The 24030-nt window shown below is 38.7% G+C and overlaps 1 protein-coding gene across 1 annotated transcript in view; it reads right to left on the bottom strand.

Annotated features, from left to right (window-relative positions):
* LOC149576134 (vesicle-associated membrane protein 721-like) overlaps positions 1 to 24030 on the bottom strand; it is a 109559-nt gene that overhangs the window by 19691 nt on the left and 65838 nt on the right. The window contains exons 2-3 of the mRNA XM_089816436.1: positions 5875 to 6016; positions 5642 to 5762 (exon numbers count right to left, since the gene is read on the bottom strand). Coding sequence (XP_089672562.1) covers positions 5642 to 5762; positions 5875 to 6016 — 263 coding nt within the window. The remainder of the gene's footprint in view (positions 1 to 5641; positions 5763 to 5874; positions 6017 to 24030) is intronic.

Here is a 24030-nt window from a genome sequence, read left to right as displayed (position 1 = left end):
GGACACCTTGATAATCAACTCATCATGGTTCTTCGGGCCAGATTTTGACAAACACCATGAAAATCAATTTGTTATGGTTCTTTGGGCCAGATCTTGCCAGACACCATAACTTAAATCTGTCATAGACCACACTTAAGATGATGTTCAAATCTTGTATTATAATTGCTTTAATTCTCTCTTTGCTAAAGAGGGAGTGTTGAGAAATTTAGCCTCACAGTGAATTGAAGAAAATTCCATATGTAATAAATGTTAGTATATGTGTGTGTGTGTTGATAGATTTATGTTGATATCCGTAAATATGTCATTCCAAGAAGATCACATTGAGATGATATATTTGCATATGCTAGAGAGCATATTGTGTTCCATTACAAGTCCTCCCTAGCTAAGAGGGAGTGTTAAGATATAGCTACATGTAATGTCCCCTTTTTAGAATTCATAGCATGATGTTGTCGTTAGCCTATTTCCCCACGGTCCCGTAGGCTAACCAGGACATTAAAGGGGCTTAGAGGCCATTTGGCCTAGATAGTTTCAGTTGCAAGTCTTTCTGAGGGATTTTGAGGCAACTTTGGGCATACTTACTATTTATAGTAAGTCATCTTGGGCATGGGTGGACATCTAGTGGCAGCGGTATGTCGATGGTAATTGTTTAAAATCGGCAAGAAGACTTGTTTATCATTGATAAGATTTGTTTTGCATTGATAAAGCTATTCTATAAAGTTAAATTTAAATATTTAACTTTATTAATGCATAGACTATAGTTTGTGGGAAATATTTAAATTAAAAGTCCCCTTTATTTTATAACACATTGGAGACATAAGTTACATAAAGGGAGTTATGTTTTATCCCACATTGAGAAAACGAAGGATGGAGCTCTTGTGAGAACACTATAAAAGAAATGGAAGAGCTTCTTTTAAGGATGGTTGGAAATATCAAAAAAATTGGAGAATTTTCTGGAGGTTATGTCTCAATAGTTTGAAGGACGAAATCCCTTCAAGCTGAAAATCTTGACACCATTGAAAGATATGGTCTTGAGATTCAACAGGGTAGCAATCCGAAAAAGCAGAAACGAAAAAGCAGTCCGAAAAAGCAGAACTGAAAAAGCAGGTGGAAAAAGCGGAATCGAAAAGCAAGCGGAAAAAGTGGAACTGAAAAAGCAGGCGGAAAAAGCGGAATCGAAAAAGCAAGCGGAAAAAGCGAAACCGAAAAAGCAGGCCGAAAAAGCAATTCGAAAAAGTAAAGCAGAAGGGGCAGCATTGAAGGAAAATTATTACAGCCATCTACAACCAGGTTCCCTTGTTAGTATTGTTTTTTTTAGGGTATTATAAGTTTCAGCTGTAAGTGTGCATTATACCAGCATTGTCATTTTGGTAATCCATGTAAATGCCAAAGTCTTGACCATATTTCATGAGCATTGTATTAGAAATTTGATTGCAATCAAAAAGATAATAGTTGCTCGTGTCATTTAAGCAATTCAATCTCATTATTTATCAGCTAGATAGTTTGCATACCAACTGTTTGCAAAAATGTCAGTTGGCTGTAGGTGTTCTTTTCTCATGCTTAGATCATAATATATGCACTGAATATTGTCAAAATTAGGAGCACACTCATGTTAGGTTATTGCGTAGTTCATTGTAATCTTTTATCACTAGATTCTCATTGATGCAAATTGGAAAAAAGTCATTTAAAGCAAGCTGAAATACTATATCAGTCATATGTCTCTTGCATGTGAATTGTTTGACAAAATTCTTTGAGCCTTCAATCAGCATCTTTGAGAGCAGATTTGAGGAGGGTTATTACAGTGGTATCAGAGCTTGCTTGCAAAGTGTTTGACGAAATGTCAAACAACTGAAGTATAAAGATTTTTGGTGTTTGAAGAAGTTATAACCTGTTGGGGTCATTACAGTGGTATCAGAGCTTGCTTGCAAAGTGTTTGACGAAATGTCAAACCATTGAAGTATAAAGATTTTTGGTGTTTGAAGAAGTTATAACCTGTTGGGGTCATTATAGTGGTATCAGAGCTTGCTTGCAAAGTGTTTGACGAAATGTCAAACCACTGAAGTATAAAGATTTTTGGTGTTTGAAGAAGTTATAACCTATTGGGGTTATTACACTACAGGCAAATTGATTTAATCATAAGATACAATGGTGATATATATATATATATATAATAATTATACCACATCTATATATATATATATATATATATATATATAGATAATACATATGTTATATTGTGATTTATATTGTTAATATATATTAACTAATAATGATTAATCATAAAGACATGTCTCTTCATGAGACATGTCTCCTACTTTTATATTTATAAGAGATACGGATCTGCATTTGGAACATATCAATTACAATGGCATATTATTACATTTGCAAAAAAGATCCATGTTACTTAACCCTATTGTTATGCTTGATAATATTGGTTATCTAGCAATGTATTAATTGTCTATATCAAGTTAGTTGTCATCTTCAAGAGTTACAAGAGTCGGTTGATGTTTGTGTTGCTCGTGGCGATTGTCAAATCCCTTAAATATGTTGTGTATTGTCAAGGAGGGGAGTATGGTGCAGTTAGATGAACTGTAATCCTTAGCTGACTATCTCTAATCTTTTTCTCCATAATAATTTCATGAGCAAATAAGGATAAATTCTACTCATGTATCTAGTATGCACTATCATATTTACAACTACTTAATATATTTAATTTATTAGCTACAGCAGCAAGCATTTGGCAACATTAAAGAAATAGCGTAAGATTGTGTGATCCATGCCCTTAGATCCCAATAAAGGCAAGAAGAGGCCACAAAGTCGTCAGGAATAAGTGATGAAACAATCTTCAAGGATTCTAAAACAAAGAGAACGAAGAAGAAGGTTGCAAGAAACATTTGAGGAAAATCCAATCGGACAATTCTCAAGTCAAAGCCTTTCCGAAGAACGAAGTAAAAGCCGAAGTATTAGCTGAAGTTGTAGTCATGTGAAAAGGAATCCATCTGGCAAGGAAGTCAAATCATACATGTAGTGAGTAGGAGTTTGTTATGTACTCATCACTCCAAAAGGAAACATAACGAAACCTTGCTAACCACACAAACAACCCGACCATACAGTCAACATCAAATGAGGAGTATGAAGGAAATCTGAAACTAATAGACATATTCCCCCACAGTAAAAAATCTATCCATCTTGGGAGAACCCAAAATTTGAGGATCCTAATTGATGACCCTTGGACAAAGGAAGCACATGAACAAGTCAGAGATTCAAAATACCTAGGGTGTAAAGGATGCTTGAGGTTAATGTTTTGAGGATGCATCTATGGCTGAGAGTGTTGGGGAAGTACCGGAATGTAGGGATCAAATAGGCCACCCATTTGTAGCACACAAGGGAGTAAGAAGGCAAGGAAGATGGAGACTCCTCTGGCAAGTCTGAATGTGGATTGAAATAAACTGCAAAAGCTCATATGGAGAATGGGTCTAGATATACTACAAGGCACTGTAAGATGTACGAGACTACTTGGATAGAAGATGGTCAGGAGGGAGGCGTTGAAGGCATTGGAGAGTTGAAAGTGTTCGAAGATGACAATGAGATCATCCCCATAACTTACAACGCCAAACAACGGAAATATGAGAACATACAAGTGCATAATAATAGACTTGAGGAATTGTCAATAAAATTGGAGAACCAACAATGGACTAACTGAAGAAGCATTGGTTTATTGAGAGGTCAATCCCTTTGCTAAGGAAGAAATGGTGGTACCTCTCTCATCGTGCGTTGATGCTTATAATCAAGCAACAAACATTGAGAGTAAAAACAAAACATCCTCCCAAAAGCAGAGGACAGGTGATGATAAGAGCACTAAAGATAGCAATGATGATGAATCAACAACAGCCCAGGTGCTCTGGAAGCAAGTACTCTTCACAAAGTGAGAGTCCACTCCATCAATGCCACAAAATGCATGTTAGGGAGTTATGGAAATCAATGAGGGAAAAATCAAATATAACACAACTCTAAACTACGTCCTATCATAGAATGTTGACAATGTCACGAATGGGGTTTGTGACATACTGCCAGAATAGGAAAGATAACCTACAATTATTGTGCAAATGACAATGACTAGATGACGATAAAGACATCGACTACTCAAAAAAAAAAAGGTTATTACTATGTTGGATGTGGAGAGCCAAGATGAGACAATTCTAGCAATTATGAAAGCACAAAATAAGAAGGCAGTGTACCCAGACTCTTGCACGAAGGAAAAATGAATTCAAGAAGTCAAAGCAGAACATACTTCAGCATGTGCTACAGACAAATGTACCCATCAAGTTGAGAGACCAACTTCAAACCATGTCATAACTGAAATGGCAATTACCAACAAAGTTGGTGATGACCAAAGTAGGCGACAAGAAGACACAACTAAAGACATGATAGTAGAGCCACCACTCAAGGGTGAACAAGGCACTAACCCAACGCTATTGACGCTGAACATCAGGAAAGCAGCCAGTTATCACTCAGATGGAAATCATGGGAAAAACCTCACAAATACCATTGTCAATGGAGGCTCAGTAGTGAATGTGCTGCTAGAAAACACTTGGAAGTTCCTCGGGAAACCAACCCTGTGGCCACCACAATGTTTTGCAATGAATATAACTTCTACCACTTACTAGCTATTGCAATGTCTTATCTGTTATATATGACCTGTGATCTATCCTTTGTAGCATTGCATGCTCACTATCATAAAGGCTCATGCCTTTTCATGTTAATCTCCTTCATCTGTCATGAGACTTAATCTCCCTTTTGCTAAAAACTTTGTGTCCTCTGTTACTATTTAGTCACTCGAAAGATGCTTTGGCTTGAAATTCTCATGGAAACTATCACCTACACATCAGTGCAATGAAATCAAGAAGTGACAGGCACAAGAACTAATCGCATTTGAAAAAAAAATCTGTTTTCAAGCCACTGCCTGTTTTTCCATGCCATAAAGTGAGGACACTCGAGAGAACTTGTAACTTGCTGGACCCAGCAAGCTCATGAGCATTCACTTGCCTACAAGTTACAAAAACTTTAATAACTAGATTGAACCACTTTCAAACACTGCTTCATTTTCAAAGTGTTCTTAGAATTCTAACACTCCATCAGTCTGATTTAGTCCTTTCTGTCCAGGTCATTGTCATCAAAGCCCAAAGAATCTAAGGAATTTGAAAACATAAATATCGTTCCTGTCTCCAAAATCACTTATTGTTTATGTGAAAATTTGGAACATTTTAATTCCTGTATGTGACAATAGAGATTCGCATAGGTCCCATCCTCAAGTAAAGACAAAAATTGCATAGATTAGAAAGCAAATTCAAATAACCAGAAAATATCAGTAACAATGAACAAACTGGTTTCAACTGATTAAAGGGAACAACCAGGTGACAAGGCTTGTAAGTTGATGTAACAGCATCTTGTCATGTAGACATTAAACCTTACAACTAATTTTAACAAGGTATGATCCACAATTCATTGCACAGCTAATAAAATCCTTCAAACAAAATGAAATTCAGGCATAGATATATGTTTGAGAAGCAATTTCACAACATAACGGGTGCATCCCTCAAAATAAATAGAAAAAAACTCAGCCAAGACGAAAGCAAAATTTTACCTTCTCAATGTTTTCCATCATGACACCTTTAACCTCTGCAACCTGAGCTTTCACTCTAGAAATCTTGGTTATCTCTTCTGGATGCTCCACACAATAGTCCATCTGATCTTTCAATCTAGGTCTGAAATATTGATCAAAACAATGTGAGACTGAATAGTATACAGGATAATTCTTTTAGCATCATTTCTTCAATTTGAATACATTATGATCAAATCATTCTGAACAAACTATACCCAAACTCCTTGTTAAGGCTATTAGCAATAGCTATTTCTGCTCTTCCACCACTGTATCTCTTCTTAAAGTCTTCTTTGATACGCTCAAGGAAAGCCATGGGTACTTGCCGTCCGACTGATTCCTCTGCAACAACACCATATGCTGCAAAATCCCAGAAAATAGCTCGTAAAATTGTATTCAGTCAACAAAAGAAACAGAATTTCACAATGACAAATAATCAATTAATTGTCTATCCTGTCCCTAAATCATTCATAACTGCTTCATATGCATACTTTTCCAAAATTGTAAAGAAAATCACATGTACTACCATGTTGAAATGGAGATAATAAGATAACAAAAGCTGTTGCAGTCAACAAGATTCAATCCCAATCCTTGAATCATTCATTGCAGACCTCTACTTTTTCTCCTAACAAACTATCAAAGAAAATATAAGACCAACAACAGTCGCTACTGTTGTGAGGTCTTCACACCATCACCCCATTGTGTAGGTGTTTTAGTTTGCTTTAGTTTGGTGGAAGTTTTGGTAGTCTCCAGGTTAGTGAGATGAGTTTGAGCAAAGTTTATCAAATTGAGAGTCAAGCAAGCTGAAAGGAGTGGAGTTGTGACTGAGAAATCCAACATTTGGTCAAGTCCTAGAAAAGTTGGGTTTGAGATGATGGAGTGAAATTGACCAAACTTTGAGATCTAATCACTAACAGAGAGTAGAAACCAAGAGTCTAAGTGGAAAGCGGAGATTGGAATCAAGGTGAAAATGCAAGGCAAGATGCAACCACAAGCAAAAGATTGAACACGAAAACGGGAGTTCTGAAGTCTTTTGAAGAGATGATGAAAAGAAGTGTGAAAAGGAGAGTGAATTTGTCAAGGTGCATAAGCGAACATTTTAGAACCATGATTTTGGACAACTTGGATAGCTGTCCGGGGAGAGGTCGGAATCCAACCTCACCTTGGGCATGCTTGTCCAAGGACTTCCAAAAATCTGCCCCTTTGCCTTGAAGGATTTTCGTGGGTGGGAGGAGACAGGGCGAATAGTAATCTACCTCTGCATGCAATGCCCTTTATTATATTACTCCTTTCAGATCTAGCCTAGCATTTGCCGGCCAAAGTAGGATCGCCCGGGGCAGTATTAACTCAACCTAGTGGTTCCTTTTCTATTCCTACAATTGCTTATCGGGTCCACTAGAGTGGTGGGTGGTCTCCTTATAATAGTAGGACCATAGCCTCCCATAGAATAGTAGGGGCAAGGGAACTATGATTCCTGCCCACCCTTACCTGAAAATAGTAGGGGTAGGGGCCACAGAAGCCGCTTACTTACGCTAAAGACCTATGCCAAGCCACCTTAAGGGGGATAGCTGGTAAATATACTGCAGCCATCAGACCCTAGCAGCTCCCACTTTGAACAAAGGGGTAAAAATTCCAAGCCAAGAAGTGTGGTTCCTACGATCAGTGACTTTTCGATCTTTTCATCATTCCCTCCATCTAATGCATTATTGGTCATCAAAGTCTATTAGAGATGTATTAACAACTTGTATCATTAGGATCCTAAACATTCCAAAAACTAAGCATCCATCCCTTTCTTCCCCTGCTGACCCCCATTCGCCAAAGTTCTTTATCCCTTTTGTATCATATATTCATCAATTCATAGGGGTCATCCGGCAGAAGGTTGTGTCTCTCCCAATCTATTTAATAAAGGAACCGCTACCCCAGTGATAGTCAGTGAGGAAAGGCTTTGTATTCCAGCAAAAGCTATATTGTCCTCTTCACTTCTCTCCGGTTATAGCAAGGGAGTTACTATCACTCCCCTAGACCGGTTTTGATAGCGCTATTCCCATATATTATTATCTGAAAATAATTAAGTTATTAGTGACCGAAAGAAACAAAGAAATAACTCCTTACATGCAAAATTATAGATTATTTTCTTCAATTTTAAAAAATTCTATCAAAATTAAAATTAGCATTGAAAAATGAAGATTTCTAGGTATAAATCAAGACTCCTTGCCCAAAAGAAATCTGATTCAAGTGGATTGAAGATCAAATTTTCAATGCATATGTGAAGATCAAATCTTGTATGAATAAGGAAATTCATGATCAAGTCTTGAAATTTGAAGTGAAATCATTACACTTTGATCGTGAAAAGGTATTGGAGTTCAAACAAAGAAACCCGAAGCAAAGTGAAGTCATTTTAGAAGTGAAGATCCAAAGGAAGGCGACTTGGAACCTGTCCATGGAGAGGTCAGATTCCGACCTCACCTTGGACAAGGTCGTTCAAGGGGAGGTTGGAATCCAATCTCCTCATGAACAAGCATGTCCAAACAACTTCAAATTCACCCCCTCAAATGGAGACTTTATTTTGGCTCCACATTGCCTCCCAACTTAACCGTGAACGTTCTCAAGCAAAAAAATCTTATCTAACCTTGTAAAGAGATTGATTTCCCCACTAAAATCACTAAGACCAGACCTTCAAAAGGGAAAATTTATGGATTAATCTCAGATCTTGAACTGAACACTCAGTCAAAACGATCAATTTCCAAGCATGAATAGGATTTTGAGTGCCAAAACGAAGGATCCAATGTTAAGAAAGGAAGTTTTTAAGGAGAAAGACATGAGAGTTCAAATGAAGGAGACTTAGATCTTGTCCAAGGAGAGGAAGGATTCCAACCTCACCTTCAAAAGGATTGTCCAAGGGTGAGTTGGAATCCAACCTGGCTTTGGAAAAGCTTGTCTGAGCTACCCATGATTTCCACCAGCTCTACTAGAGAAAACAATTCGATCATGATGCTAAGTTGATATTATTATAATAATGACATTAAGTGATATTTCTAAAAAGTGCGTTGGAAAGTTTCTAGTGTTGAGTTCTTTTGGGAAACTTCCACAATTTCTGAAGTGGAGGTTTTTAGGAAACTTTGGGCCAACGAAAGATAATAAATGAGAGCTCATTTCATGGGGAAAAGGAGGCTTGAAAATATATTTGTTTTTTGTGGCGTTGTGGCTTTTTCCTGAGTTCTGAGTTACTCGCCCTTGCTGAGGTATAAGGGTTTGAAGCTGAGAGGTAATTCAAATCACTGCTGCGGTATAGTGATTTGATTTGGGTTTTGTTAAATTTTTCCTATCTATGTTTTTCTGTGTGTGGGAGATTGGAATTAAGTTTTGAAAGTCATTATTGTTTCCTCTTACTGTATGAACTGTGGCTAAGGAACGAATATCTATTGATGGAATAGGAGTCTTCCTTATTGTATTGGATGTTGCTGGGAAGAGTTGTCTGCTGAAAGTGAATTTCAGACATCTTATGTTTATGGTCATTGGGCATTGGTCTTTTGCACAACTGAGTGTTTCATATCACTATCTCTTGGGTGACTTAAGTCTGCAAATTTGCTGCTATTTCCATCTGATTCTGGACACTGAATTCTTTGCACATTGGTGTCGGAATTTATTTGCAAATTAGTGATTGTTTAAACACTTCCCTGGACACCTAAAATACTGATCGGTTGGCATTGAGAGTTGTTGTTGTTGGGCATCTGTTAAACCTAGGCAATTGGCACTATTTGGGTTTGCAAAATCTGGGCGCTTGCATTCAGTGTGATCTCTGGTGTTAAATGACTCAGGTTCTGTGGCATACAAGGTAGTGACCATCACAGCGGGCAGTGACCATCACAATGGGCAGCATTTCAGAGTTTAGGATTCCCTTGCACATTCCAAGAGCTGCATTCACGTGGAAGCCTGAACGAGACCATCTTGGCTGCAATTTGCTCACTGAAGTAACATTTTCAGGTTCATGAAATCCAAATGACACTTATTCATATTGTAGCTGTGATTTGAATAAGAATTGCATATTGTTCACATTTTGATAATGGCATATTACATGTTTTGTCCATTTAAGTTTTAGCATTCATTTCATTCTCATATGTTCATGTACTCAAAAAAATCATTAAGCCCCAAAATTGCAAAAGATGATCATATCATTCAACATTTTAAGCTAAAGTCACGTTAAGCTCATTACAGAAGTTGAGAGTTTGCTTGCCAAGTGTTTGGCGAAATGTTGAATAGCTGATTAATGAGAAAAATTGGTCTTTGTTTGAACTATAACCGGTTAAGGTTTTTACAGTGGTATCAGAGCAGTTTCCTGCCAGCCTACAGGAATTGGGCTTAGTTATTATCGGTGCTGACTTTGAAAATTTTCAGATTGATTTCGTGATTTGGTTACCGGCATTATGGATGGTGACAGAAGATTCATTCCAGGTAGATATTATACGCATAGGGGGCGCACTTCTTCGCCTAGGGATGCAGTGGTAATGGAGGTAAGTGTGTGCGATGATATATCTACAGCTACTCGTGTGATAAATGAGCCATTTAGTGAGGCACTTAGCAGTAGTACCTTAGATGTTCAGGTGTGTGTTGTTGGTAGTACGCATGTTATTGATTTTGAGGTTAACAATGGTCACTCACCTAAGTGGAGCTGGGCTCAATTTACACCATCTACAGATACAATTCAATATCCTATAGTGGCAGTTGGTGGTGTTTCTATGTGTGTCATTTTTTATGAGGATGTGGGTACAATGGACGTGAGTGCATTTGTGGAGAGCAACAGAGAACCACATCCTGCACCTAGTTCTCCTGTGGCTTCATCTTTTGCAGGGGTTACTAGAGATGATCGAGATTCTGGTGAGGTTTGCAGTGAGGCATATTTTATGGGGAGTCCATACTACTTTAGATTTGTACAGGATTTGTATGTTGTGTAGAGATTGTTTGTACCTAAGTCCGATGATTGGCGAAATGATTGGATTAGCGTAGAGGACATACTAGGACCTTCTATGGATCTGACTACAGGTGACACTTGGGTACAAGTGTTCAATGTTATATTGCAGGCCATGTTATTGGTTCTGTTGACGGTATTGGCATTGTGTTGGTTCAGTGAGGACAGGGACATCACTTGCTTCTTATGCGATCCTGGTGGAGGTTTTTATATGATGCTGGATTGCTTGAGGACAAGCAATCCTGCGGAGGGAGGACTGTAATGTCCCCATTTTAGGCAAGTCTACACAGTTGATGGAATTAGCTCATCATAGCAACCCTCATGAGCTGACAGGATGTTTTGGGGGGTCCTAGCTATAGATTTACTATTTTTAGTAGATCTATTTTTGGCAATTGCTAATTTTGGCAGTGCAGTGGGTGGCTTCGGCAATATGTCATCACCTGCGGTAAATTAAGTTAATAATTGCATGAGCTCTTATTTATTATTAAGTTGCATTATTATAATAATGTTGATATTATTATAATAATGACATTAAGTGATATTTCTAAAAAGTGTGTTAGAAAGTTTCTAGTGTTGAGTTCTTTTGGGAAACTTCCACAATTTCTGAAGTGGAGGTTTTTAGGAAACGTTGGGCCAATGAAAGATTATAAATGAGAGCTCATTTCATGGGGAAAAGGAGGCTTGAAAATATATTTGCTTTTTGTGCCGTTGTGGCTTTTTCCTAAGTTCTGAGTTATTCTCCCTTGCTGAGGTATAAGGATTTGAAGCTGAGAGGTAATTCAAATCACTGCTGCGTATAGTGATTTGATTTGGGTTTTGTTAAATCTTTCCTATCTGTGTTTTTCTGTGTATGGGAGATTGGAATTAAGTTTTGAGAGTCATTATTGTTTCCTCTTACTGTATGAACTGTGGCTGAGGAACAAATACCTATTAATGGAACTGGAGTCTTCCTTACTGTATTGGATGTTGCTAGGAAGACTTGTCTGCTGAAAGTGAATTTCAGACATCTTATATTTATGGTCTTTGGGCGTTGGTTTTTTGCACAACTAGGCGTTTCATATCACTATCTCTTGGGCAACTTAAGTCTGCAAATTTGCTGCTATTTCTTAATTCTTTGCACATTGGTGTCAGAATTTATTTGCAAATTAGTGATTGTTTAACCACTTCCCTGGACACCTAAAATACTGATCGGTTGGCATTGAGAGTTGTTGTTGTTGGGCGTCTATTAAACCTAGGCAATTGGCATGACTTGGGTCTGCAAGCTCTGGGTGCTTGCATTCAGTGTGATCTGTGGTGTTAAGTGACTCAGGTTATGTGGCGTACAAGGTAGTGACCATCACAGCGGGCAGCATTTCAGAGTTTAGGATTCCCTTGCACATTCCAGGGGCTGCATTCAAGTGGAAGCCTGAACGAGACCATCTTGGCTGCAATTTGCTCACTGCAGTAACATTTTCAGGTTCATGAAATCCAGATGACACTTATTCGTATTGTAGCTGTGATTTGAATAAGAATTGCATACTTTTCACATTCTGATAATGGCATATTACATGTTTTGTCCATTTAAGTTTTAGCATTCATCTCATTCTCCTATATTCATGTATTCAAAAAAATCATTAAGCCCCAAAATTGCAAAAGATGATCATATCATTCAACATTTTAAGCTAGAGTCACATTAAGCTCATTACAGAGGTTGAGAGTTTGCTTGCCAAGTGTTTGACGAAATGTCAAATAGCTGATTAATGAGAAAATTTGGTCTTTGTTTGAACTATAACTGGTTGGGATTTTTATAACGGGCTATAGATGCATATTCTTGTGAAGACAGTGAGCTTGATGGAATTTTGTGATCAAATGATTTAATTGAATTTCCCATTTTGTCTAAGATGTCAATAAATGGAATCAGATTTAAAGATCAAAAGTTCAATGCCTTTATGTATATTTAGGAAGAAACTCATTAAGGTTGTTTAACTTGGATGACTTCAGTTTTACAGATTTCACTTCTTACTTTTGAGAGTTTGGTTTATGAGATAATGTGAAAACCGTGTTTCTAACAAGCACTGTTGTCTTGTAGGGAGAAGATGTCAGAGCCTAGGATTGGAAATTCAAAGAAGGTTGGGAAAGCTCACTTTAAGAATGATACAAAGAAGATGGTACCAAAGTCTAGATTCATATCAAAATGGAAGAAGATTGGTGACACAAACCTTGGACTGGCCAACACAGTGAAAGTTAGAGATCGAATGTTTAGAGGCAATCCATCAAGGTTGGCAAGGTGAATGGTGAAGAATGGAATAGTTCAAGCAGCAGCCTTGCCACCAATTATGCAATGCCCAAAGTTCATAAGAAGCATTATAATCCTCGAACAAGAACAATCCATTATGGGCCACAGAAGAAGTTGTTGGTGTCACTCACAAATCAACACCCCACACCACAAAATGGATATTTACATTATAAAGGAGCAAGACAAAAAGCACTGCGATGACAAACATAATGCTTGCACCACTATAATTACCAATCATTGGCTACTTGAACCAAGAAAGCATCACACCAAGTTGTCGAAGCTATCCAAATTAGATTTTCATGATGACTATGGTGATCTCATCGTCATGTTGAGTAGAGTAATGGGGAACCCTCAACTTTAAACCTTGGATGTTCTATTTCATGGACAAGATATCCACCAGGGCAATGAGGTTTTAAATGGGCCAAGATTATCAGTGACAATTTTGATCTTCAACTAAGAATGCTAGAATGACAAAGACATTCTAAATGGGTTCATATATGGTATGGAAGCTAACAATGATATTTAAATATTTGGGATTGATGTATTTGGGTCAAGTTGGAACAAAAAGAGGGCAACTCCTAGAGCATTAATCCTATCCATACCTGCACCTCCGCAACAACAGGCATTTCAAGATATTCAATGATACATTTTCTATGCGCATTTTGAGAACACTATAATAAGCTACTCATAAGAGCTATCCAATGAAGTTGAGAAGATTATCAAGAATATGGTTTGTAACTTTGTGGTACATCCAATTTCATAAGTTCACATACATTAGACTGTTGGGAAGTACATGTTGCCCAAAGAAACTTCCAAACCACCCAACGAAATTGCAATGAGGGAGGTGGTGATACAATTTGTGACCAAAATTTGTCCACCTCTTCAAGTCGTGGAGGCAAGGGAGAAAGAATTCAAATACTAAGCATTGGGATCCTATGAAGCAAGAAGAAAGTTTGATCCAAATAGGCAAATTTGGAGAGCTTATGGAAACAAGTTCAAACATAAGTCACATGGGCAAATGCAACTGATAATCTCGAGGTAACGAAGAGGATGTTTACAAGATTGAATGTGCATGTGATTAGAAAATACAATGGCAACAAGTTCAAGTACCCAATTAGTTGGAAGATGATGATAATGTCATTATAAGGGATTTTGTGACAACAAAGGGCCAAGATCATCAAGAGGAAACAATTGAAAGGTGTTGCACCATTCAAAACCTTCCTGGCCACTTGTCAAGACAATGCATCTGATTGGGAGCAAACTTATGCCACATGTACAATTGAGTTGGATGTTGCTGAATGGAAGGTCTAGAATATGCCAAGCGTCCCAATGGAAGAGCTTGATGCAATTATGTCTAGATTCATTGAATTTTCCATAAGAGAAAAAGTAACAGGAAATAATCTTCTAAAGGAAGATTTATTGTAAGCCCATGTGGCATTGAATTTTCTTATTGGTTCCTAGATAGGTGCTTTATTTTGATTGGGCAATGTTTAACACTTGTTACTAATAGTTTGGGAAATCCTAATTAGGGATTTTTGGATTAATTTGGGCCATTAATTTTAAATCAATCTTGGCACTTTATTGTAATTAAACTCCTTATAAGACTTGATCCTCTCATTTGTAAAGGGAGATTTATTGAAGAAATTATTGCCAATATACTATCAAGTTTATTCCATATTTCATTATTCTCTTTACATGGTGAATACTTGTGAACTTTTTCGAGTGTTACATGGGTTTTTGTGTTGGACTAACTACCAACGCTCCCCTTCAAGATTCATGACATGGCTTAACCGTCTCCTGTGTTCTATAAGTCTAGCAATTGTATTGAGCATTGACAGGTCGATCTTTTGGTGCAACGACAACCCTAGCTTGTTACAAGTGGTATCAGAGCTTGGTCATAGGTTTGAATCTCCTCAGGTAAGACTAAGGGGGTGGGGGGATTATTGGACTAACCACCAACATTCCCCTTTGAGATTCGTGACATTGTTTAACTGCCTCCCATGTTCTATAAGTCTAGTGGTTGTATCAGGCATTGACAGGTCGATCTTTTGGTGCAACAACCACCCTAGCTTGTAACATGTTGCATTTCTCTCTTGGTTAGATTTGCTGAAGTTGAAGTTTATAGTTGGATAGATTAGATGATGAAAATTTTTGTTTTTTTTTAAATACATGGTGAAACAAGTGTACATACCTTTTGGTGTTTGTTTATTGCAAACAATAGTGCAAGGTTAGTCTACACCTCATTGCGGGACTTTGATTACTTGTGAGTTCATTCATTGTAAGTACGAGATGTTTTTGGGTGTTGTTGTTTTTGATAATAGGAGATATTTTATGAGTTGGGTTGCCGATACTTTGTGAAAATACTAAGTATCTAAGCTGATATAAAAATTGTGTATGTTTAATGCAATTTCAGTTTTAAGTTGGAATTTTTTTATTTGAATATTTTTTGTATGTTGCATTATATTTCCATATCAAACATAGCAAATATACCATTAATTCACCAAAACAAACACAAACAAGGCAGAAAATTTGTACCGACAAGAATCCGCCTGGAGAGGGGTCTTATAGTGTTAATAGATCTTGCATGCAACATGTTTGACAAAATGTCAAACATCCAAAATTGAAAACCCAAATCAGATTTGAGACAATATCCTAGTATGGGATATTACAATTGTTGAGATCGGAAAACTAATAAAACTGAAGACTGGCACTAAATCCCAACAATGGATAGAAATGACTCAATTCATTGTTGAAGCACACATGAAACAATTGCCTAACATGTAAGATAAAATTATACTTCCAAGGAACTGGAAGTGCAAAGTCCAAACAAAAGTATGGGAATGCATTTAGCTAGGTATTACATGTTAATTTGTTCTTTTCTCTGGTTATGGACAAGTTATGTTGTTTCGTAGTTGTTTCTTGTTTATATGTTACCATTTTAAGGGATGGATCCCTTTAATATATCCCCATAACCTATTGTAAGAGAATATGGGAATGCATGAAGAAGACTATGCTCCCCAAAGACGCATCCCCTGCCCAAAATGACTTCATCCCCTGTAGGGGACGTTTCAAGGATGTGGAGAACATCCCCACCTTGTCCATTTTTTTTTGCGAACTGTAGAAAATGTCCCCTAGACGAGAAATTTTCCAAAGGGTAAAGGACACCTATACCATGGTCAGGGACTTTAGAAGGGCTTAAAAAAACAATTTTGAGGAAAACTGAGGGAGGGATGGGTGCGCTTATAAGGACCCTCTCACCCATTTAAACTAATTTAAACTTGAAACAACCCCCAAACAACTAACAACTAGAAAACAAACTTATTTCGACACTGTTAGAGATTTTCCAATTTGTGAAGACGAGAAAGAGAAGGAACAGCAGTAAGACGAGAACAACAATGGGAACAAAGAAATACAGTATCAAGTCACATCATATGAGGTCAGTTTACCATCACTAATTCATTTGTTCAAATTCCTTTGCATTTTTTTGGTTGCTTTTTAGTTTCAAATATAGAGGGAGGTTGTTTTTGTCCTATGTTTGCATTTGCAGTTCTGCTTTAAATTCTTAACAAACAAAAAAACGAGCAGCAATGGGAGCAGTGTGACTATTGAAATTTAAATGCGACAAAGAGCTGTTAGTCTTGGAAAGAACTTTTAGTTTTGGATCGCTGCAAAATATGTGTTTTCCAAGGGCAGTGATCTCTCTTTTTATATTGAGGATGAAACATAGAGAGACATGTCACTTCAAGGGACATGTCTATTCATTTTAATTAATAATATAACAATTGATTAATTAACTACACACACAAATATATATATATATATATATAACTTCAATTTAGTCTCCTGAGTTCATCCAATTGAAGCTACCAAATATTAACACTCCCTCTTAGCTAGGGAGGATAAACACATAGATATTACGCCATTGATAATATTAAGACTGACACAATTGTAAAGATATCTTTGATCATAAGATATTTAACATTTTGATATCACACATGAGTATTGGTCTTCCAAAATATCAAGACATGATATTCACCAATTACTCAATAAGATTTGATATCACATCTGATATCATGAGTATTGGTCTCCCTAAATATTGGCATTTGATATTCACCAAGTACTCAAAAAGTTTTGATATCACATCTAATATCATGAGTATCGGTCTCCCAGAATATCAATGATATACACCAAATACTCAAAAAGGTTTCATATCACATCTGATATCATGAGTATTGGTCTCCCAAAATATCAATGATATTCACCTAATACTCTTTGAGCAATGGCCTTCAAGAATGTTGAGATGCAAGATATTCACCAAGTACTGTGAGAAATGCCCTTCCAGAACATCAAGTCGCATGATATTCACCAAGTACTCTGTGTAATGGCCCTCCAAAACATCAATTTGCATAACATTCACCATGTACTCAAAAAATGTTTATAAGATATGTGCACACGCATTCTCATAATGCTTACCATATAAACATCTACCATGCAGAGTATAATCTATCATGATCTGCATAGACATCGTAAGATATCCATCATAATAGAAAATTAAGTAATTGTAAGATCGTCACATTTCCATAACTTCTGCAAATACAAGTGATGATCATTTAGAAGTTGTCACTTCCTCATGATGCACACAAGGGGTAGGCCCATTAAATCATACAGTCACACACATGATACCAAAAGTTTACATGAAGTCAAAACTCCCTCTAATTCTGATCTCATCAAGGTCGTCAAAATCAACTGAAACATATCCTCTATCCACTCTTTTAGACAGATGTATCAAACTCCCTCTGAACATCAATCTTCTGAGCTCTTTTGCCTTTGAAGAAGTGTTAAGACTCCCTCTGAATCTGATATTAATCCTCCTTTTCCTACAAGAACATTCTCGGAAAAGATCAAGGCAAATAGTTGTTATAGTACATGTTGAAATACAAAAATAATTGTACTTAATGATATTGTTATTCCAATATAATATAGACACTACCTAATTTAAATATATGATTCTGAACATATATGCATATATTTAATTTTCCATATATATATGCCACATACCATAATCTAAGGTAACTACAAAACTAAATAATAGTAATGAAGATAACAAAAGTACTTGTCTCACGAGTCAATGGGTAATGCCCTCCAGATTGTTCACCTCTGCGACCCTTCCAATGTCGCCACTTGGGAACCACTCTTAATTTTCTAACTCCACTTAGAATGTTATATGTTGTGAACAAAATATGTTTCAGATTTCTCTCTTTTAAAATTAGGTACGGGATGCTCTCTAACATAATATATATTCCCTCACAAATAACATTTAATCCATATACCACGTAGATCTTAATGGTACTCCTTTGCTTAAGGGTTCTTCCTTTTATTTTGTACATATCATCTTTAATAATTTCCCCGATTTCTAATGCAATTGCCCCTTCAAAAATAGATTACACTTCCTTTTGTGTAGTCCTCTCTATATTTCTTAGATAAAAGTTTCTATTTGCAGCATTCCTTATCTGTACAACCAAGAGTAATTAGTTTCTCACGTGGCAACTCTTCCTATTTCTTAATTTGTCCAACTACGCACTTTTCTCCAATTTTGTATGCAATGATTTTAGTCAAACTTTCTTTTATTCATAAATACAACTTCCATCAATTTTCTCCCTCCTTTGAATACTCAGTATACTTCTTAAGGCACCAATGTGGTACTTGATTGTGTAATGTCCCCATTTTTTGGCGAGTCTATGCAGTTGATGGAGTTAGCTCATCATAGCGACCCTCGTGAGCTGACAAGGTGTTTTGGGGGTCCCAGTTGTGAACTTACTATTTTTAGTAAGTCTATTTTTTGGCAATTGCTATTTTTGGCAATGCAGTGGGTGGCTTTGGCAGTTGGTCATCACTGCAGTAAATAAGGTTAATAATTGCATGAGCTCTTATTTATTCAATAATTATTAAGTTGCATTATTATAATAATATTTATATTATTATAATAATGACATTTAGAGATATTTCTAAAAAGTATGTTGGAAAGTTTCAAGTGTTGAATTCTTTTGAAAAACTTCCACAATTTTTGGAGTGGAGTTTTTTAGGAAACTTTGGCCAACGAAAGATTATAAATGGGAGCTCATTTCGTTGGGAAAAGCACACTTGAAAATACATTTTCTTTTGTTGCCTTTGTGGCTTTTCCTAAATTCTGAATTATGTGCCCTTGCTGAAGTATAAGTGTTAAGTCTAAGAAGTTCTTGTGAATTGTGCTGTTGTATACAATTTTTGAGTCTCCCTACTGTATTCTTGTGGCTAAGGAGAGATTGGGTGTGAATGTCTTCAATTGTGGTGATCAAAATCTATCTGGCATTTGCAAATTTTGATTGTGAAGGACGTTATTAATTCTGAAGCTGCATATTTATTGCCAGTGTTTTTGTGAGCTGGGAACCATAACTTTGAAAGCAATGTTTTCCAAGAGGAGGTTCGATTGACAATATTTAGTAATTCATTTGGGCATTTGGAGGTTGTTTACCGTATGGATTAATTAAGCAACGTACACAAGAATTCGATACGAACACCGAACAGCAATAGCAGAACTATTATTATTATTCGCATATGCCAACAGTACATTATGCTTCCATAGATAGATATGATATCCTTACAATGCTTCCCTAAGGGGTTATAAATACTTTCCGACAAACCTTCCCGAAGGTATCCGTCAGCCAAGTACATTATACCCGTTACAAACTGTTTTACCCGTCGGCTACATAACAATACTTCTACCGAAGGGACCCGTCGGCCGATGCACAATTTCTACCGACGACATTATCTCCCCCAAAAAGAAAAGTCGTCCCCTGACGACTAGCAAAATTAGGAGACAACCCACAATCAAGAAGAAAGAAAAACTAGAGAGAAGGAGGGTTCCCAGAAGGGTGCTGATGACGACGCAACTCATACACCTGATCAGTCCGAATGCGCAGATCTATCTGAATCTGTGAATTAACTTCTACGGCCTCCTTCAGTAGAAGTGCAGCATCCATAGCTTGTCTCCTGGCCAACTGTAACTCATGCTCTGCTGCATCTTTATCCCGGATAGCTGCGTACTTCTCCTGTACCACTGCTGCCATATCCTTCAAGAGTTTTTCCCGTTCTGCTGCCCATGCTGCCTGCTTGTCGGCCAAATCAATGGCTATCTTTTTTGTTGCCTCTTTTTCAACTGCTAGAGATCTCTGAGCTGCAATACTGTCTGCTGCCCTATCCGCCTCCACGCGCTGCCGCGCATAGTAAACTTCTTTGTACAGTCCCACGATCTCATGTGCCAACTTCATCATTGGAGTGTCACTCGGTCCCAACTCCGGCTCAGCGGCCCAATCTGCCAACATTTCTGGTGTCTCAACTGCCAGCCACCCTCTATCAACAAAGCAAGTCTGAAATCGCTTAGGACAAATCCCACGAATATATGCACGAATCAAATGCCACTCCCTTCGCCGAGTGAGAGCCTGAATCGCCACATTATGCCCTTTCTTTAATGCAGACTTCATAGTCCTGAGGTAGTCCCTACACCTGTCCTCATCTGACCCGTAATCCTCCTTGGCAAAGTCCTCGACTGACCATTCGGGATCACTATTGTCCTCCTCATCAGCGGGAGCCATGCCCACATCCGGTGCCGCCTCCTCTGCTATCGACGCACTCACGGCATGTGGCATTCCCTCCTCCTGAGACTGAGGCTCTGGTGCAGGTGCTACTCCTGAATAGCTGGGGGACTGAATGGACGGGCCACGCTTGTCAGGGACGAGTCAGAACTGCTACCTTAGAAAAACACTGGCTCTATCCATGACCTCCGGTTGCGCTGGGTCCGTACACTCTTGTACTCCTTCGTCTAGTACATTGTCTACTGGAAGTGCCTGAGCTTCCGCTGACTGTGCTGCTGTAACCACTGTTGTTGGCTGACTTATGGCAGACTCCACGGGTGCTGCTACCGGAAGTGCTTCAGGAGCTGCAGAAGTCTCTCGATCAATGGGTGTGGCCAAGTAAGCAAAGCCGACCGTAAATCCTACCTCCGGCCGGACAGGAGAAGGTCGTACCCCATGTTGCCATGGTGCGGCTAGTGTGACTGCCTGGTGGGATCCTCCAGTCATCAATATCGGTTGCCGAGTCTGCCCAAATCCTGGAATGTGAGCCATGTGTAAGCCTCGGGGTAACAACTCGGAAGTCATAGGAACCGTAGTACGCGGAAATAGCAAGGGGGTAGCCGTGACAATCTGAACCGCCTCATTATCCTCGCCCTCGCCTTCTTCTTCCTCCACACTATCCTGCTCAGAAAATGTCTCCTGTCGGCCGCTATCAGTATCATCTGCCACGTCCAATCGGGGCCTCTTTTGACCTGCTGAACCCTTCTGCCCAGAGATTGTGTCCAAGTGCTTCCATTGCATGATAGGAGGTTCTCCTGGAGCCAATGGTCCAGGCTGTGCCTCAATCTCCTCTGTTGGAATCACCCGTGCTACAGCATCCAAGAATAGACCAATGGCGTAATGAGGCATATAGAAAGTCTTGTGCTAGAGAGTCATGAATTCATGCATCCGTTCAGCCAGCACAGACGCCCAATCATACACTTTGCCAGTCATTATGTCGTTCATCATGGACACCTGCGGAAATGTGATATCCGATGCCCTAGAGGATCCTGTGAGCCTGCTTTTGACTAAGTCCATCAGACACCGCCATGGCCCTTCCGGAATGTCGGTTTTCTTTAAACCCCTCCCCTTTGATGTCTCGGCTAATGCTGCCTGTTCGGCTTCAGTCAAATCTCCACACACTAATTTGACTAAAAATAGTTTTCCATCCTTTGGAATTTTCTTCGGCTGAATCTTCTTGCCCTGGAATGCCAAAAACCCGTGTGAAATCTGCTGCTTTGAATGATACCACTAAGTTCCGTCCCAGATACTGAAATGTGCTTCTGCGAGAGGCTCTGCCATATGTTTCAATCATGGTACGCAGATACCCTTCATACTCTCTAATGCAAAAAACCGGCATCTGAATGGCCCATTCAACCTGTGCTCTTCTGATGCTTGCTTTGACTGGATGGTCATCAGGGGTTTCATGCCACCATTTCCGGCAATCCATTCCATTTAATCCCTCAAATTGTATACTCTGTGATGTGACTTCAGCTGTTGCAGGTGCTATGGTCTTGTGCTTCTCCTTGCCACTGCTCAAGCCTTCATTCAAATTACCTGTACCTGCCATGCTTCTGCCTTCCACAAGTTTGGACTGTGCTAATTGTTTTTTCCATTGCCGTTTACCTGTAGACTCCATTAATTATTTTTATCTTTTTCTAATGGTCTGCCAAATCCAGTGCAGAATTCTTCCAAGTCCGTACGGTGAAGAGTTCTTTCAAAAATATGTATGGTAAATGACCACTCTTGATCTAACAAAGCCGTACCTTTTTATTATAAAGACCTCAAATCCGTACCATAATTTCCCTCTCAAATCCGTACGGTGGTTGAAAAATCTATCCAATGCAGAAAATACATAACAAAGCCGTACCTTTTTTTTTTTTTAAAAAGACCTCAAGTCCATACCATAATTTCCCTCCTCAAATCCGTACGGTGGTTGCATTCATTGCCCGCAGAATCCATACAGTATGTTGCATTATTGTTCCAAAATCCGTACATCGCCTATTCAAATCTGTATTGCTCAAGGCTCTAAGAAAATCCGTACATTGCGTTCAGTTCCCCTCTTCTTGAAATCCGTACACCATAGAAATGCATTCCTGATGGAATCCATACTGCCTGAAACCTGGTCAAAAGCAATTCATGCAGCAACTATGGAAGCCGTACCTTCTAGAACAAAAAACCGTACCACAGCCATGGAATCCTTACAGTTTTTAAACAACCCGTACTGTAATGCCCCTTCAAATATAAAACCCGTACGGCAATTACCACGAACCCATACAATGCTTTATGGAACCGTACTCCACTTAAAGAAATCCGTACGGTGCATCCTCTAAAAACCGTACTTTACCTTAAGGAAATCTGTATGGTTGGAAAGAACCGTACAGTGCATTACTATAAACCGTACTTTACTTTAAGGAAATCCGTACGGCTTGGAAAGAACCGTACGGTGCCTCCAAGAAACCGTACGATGCTTACTTTTTGCTCTTCTTTTTTTTTTTTTTTTTTAAAACAACAGTCAGTTTTCCCTTCGACTGCCGTTACCGTCAGTCTGCAGTGACGGAGGGGTCTCCCGAAGGCTATTTCCTGATGCAGAAGTCTTCCGGTCGTGATATATCTTCAACTTCGACCCATTCACCGCCTACGGCACTTCATGTCCATCCAAAGTCCATAATTTGATTGCTCCGTTGTCCCCTACTTCCCGAATTTGGTACGGCCCGACCCACTTAACCTTGAACTTACCCGGTTTGATCTCATTCTGACCATCGTACTTTAATACCCACTGGCCGGGCTGGAACCTGTTCAGCTTCAGGTGCTTATCGTGCCATGCCTTCCGCCTATTCTGTGTTACTTCAGTTGCCCACTGTGCTAATAATCGCTTCTCCTCTAACTTGTTTAGTTTATACAACCGTTCTCTTAAGCTTTCCATGTCGCCCAACTTGTTTTCTAGTGCTATCCGCAAGCTTGGTATCATAAATTCCGCTGGTACTACGGCCTCCTGTCCATACATCAGTTGCAATGGCGTGTGTCCCGTTGTGACTTTGTATGCCGTGCGGTAAGCCCACAGAGCAGAAGGTAATTTCTCTTCCCAATCCTCCCCTTCAACGGCGCAGGATTTGTATATAATTGATACCAGGATTTTGTTGGTAGCTTCGGCCTGTCTGTTTGCCCTTGGGTAGTACGGACTTGACAGCGAATGGTAAATCTTGAATTCCGTGCTGAGCAGTCGGATTACATGGTTGACAAAATGGCCTCCTCTATCGCTTGTTAATTGTAAGGGAATGTCGTACCTAGTAATAATTTGCTCGTAAATAAACTGCGCTGTACTTACCGCTGAGTTGTCCGGTAGTGCACGCGCCTCCACCCATTTAGTCAAATACTCCGTAGCAACCACAATGTATCGACATCTTTTGGTTCGGCTCGTCTTCAGGGGTCCTATGAAATCCAACCCCCATCGTTCAAAAAGCTCCTGAGCATGAGAAGGATT

This window comes from Cupressus sempervirens, chromosome 1 (assembly GCF_028749045.1).
Source record: "Cupressus sempervirens isolate cs-2001-9-10 chromosome 1, ASM2874904v1, whole genome shotgun sequence".
In the NCBI taxonomy this organism is placed as follows: Eukaryota; Viridiplantae; Streptophyta; class Pinopsida; order Cupressales; family Cupressaceae; genus Cupressus; species Cupressus sempervirens.
The sequence above is the reverse complement of the archived record's forward strand: the minus strand, read 5'-3'. Positions and strand labels throughout refer to the sequence as shown.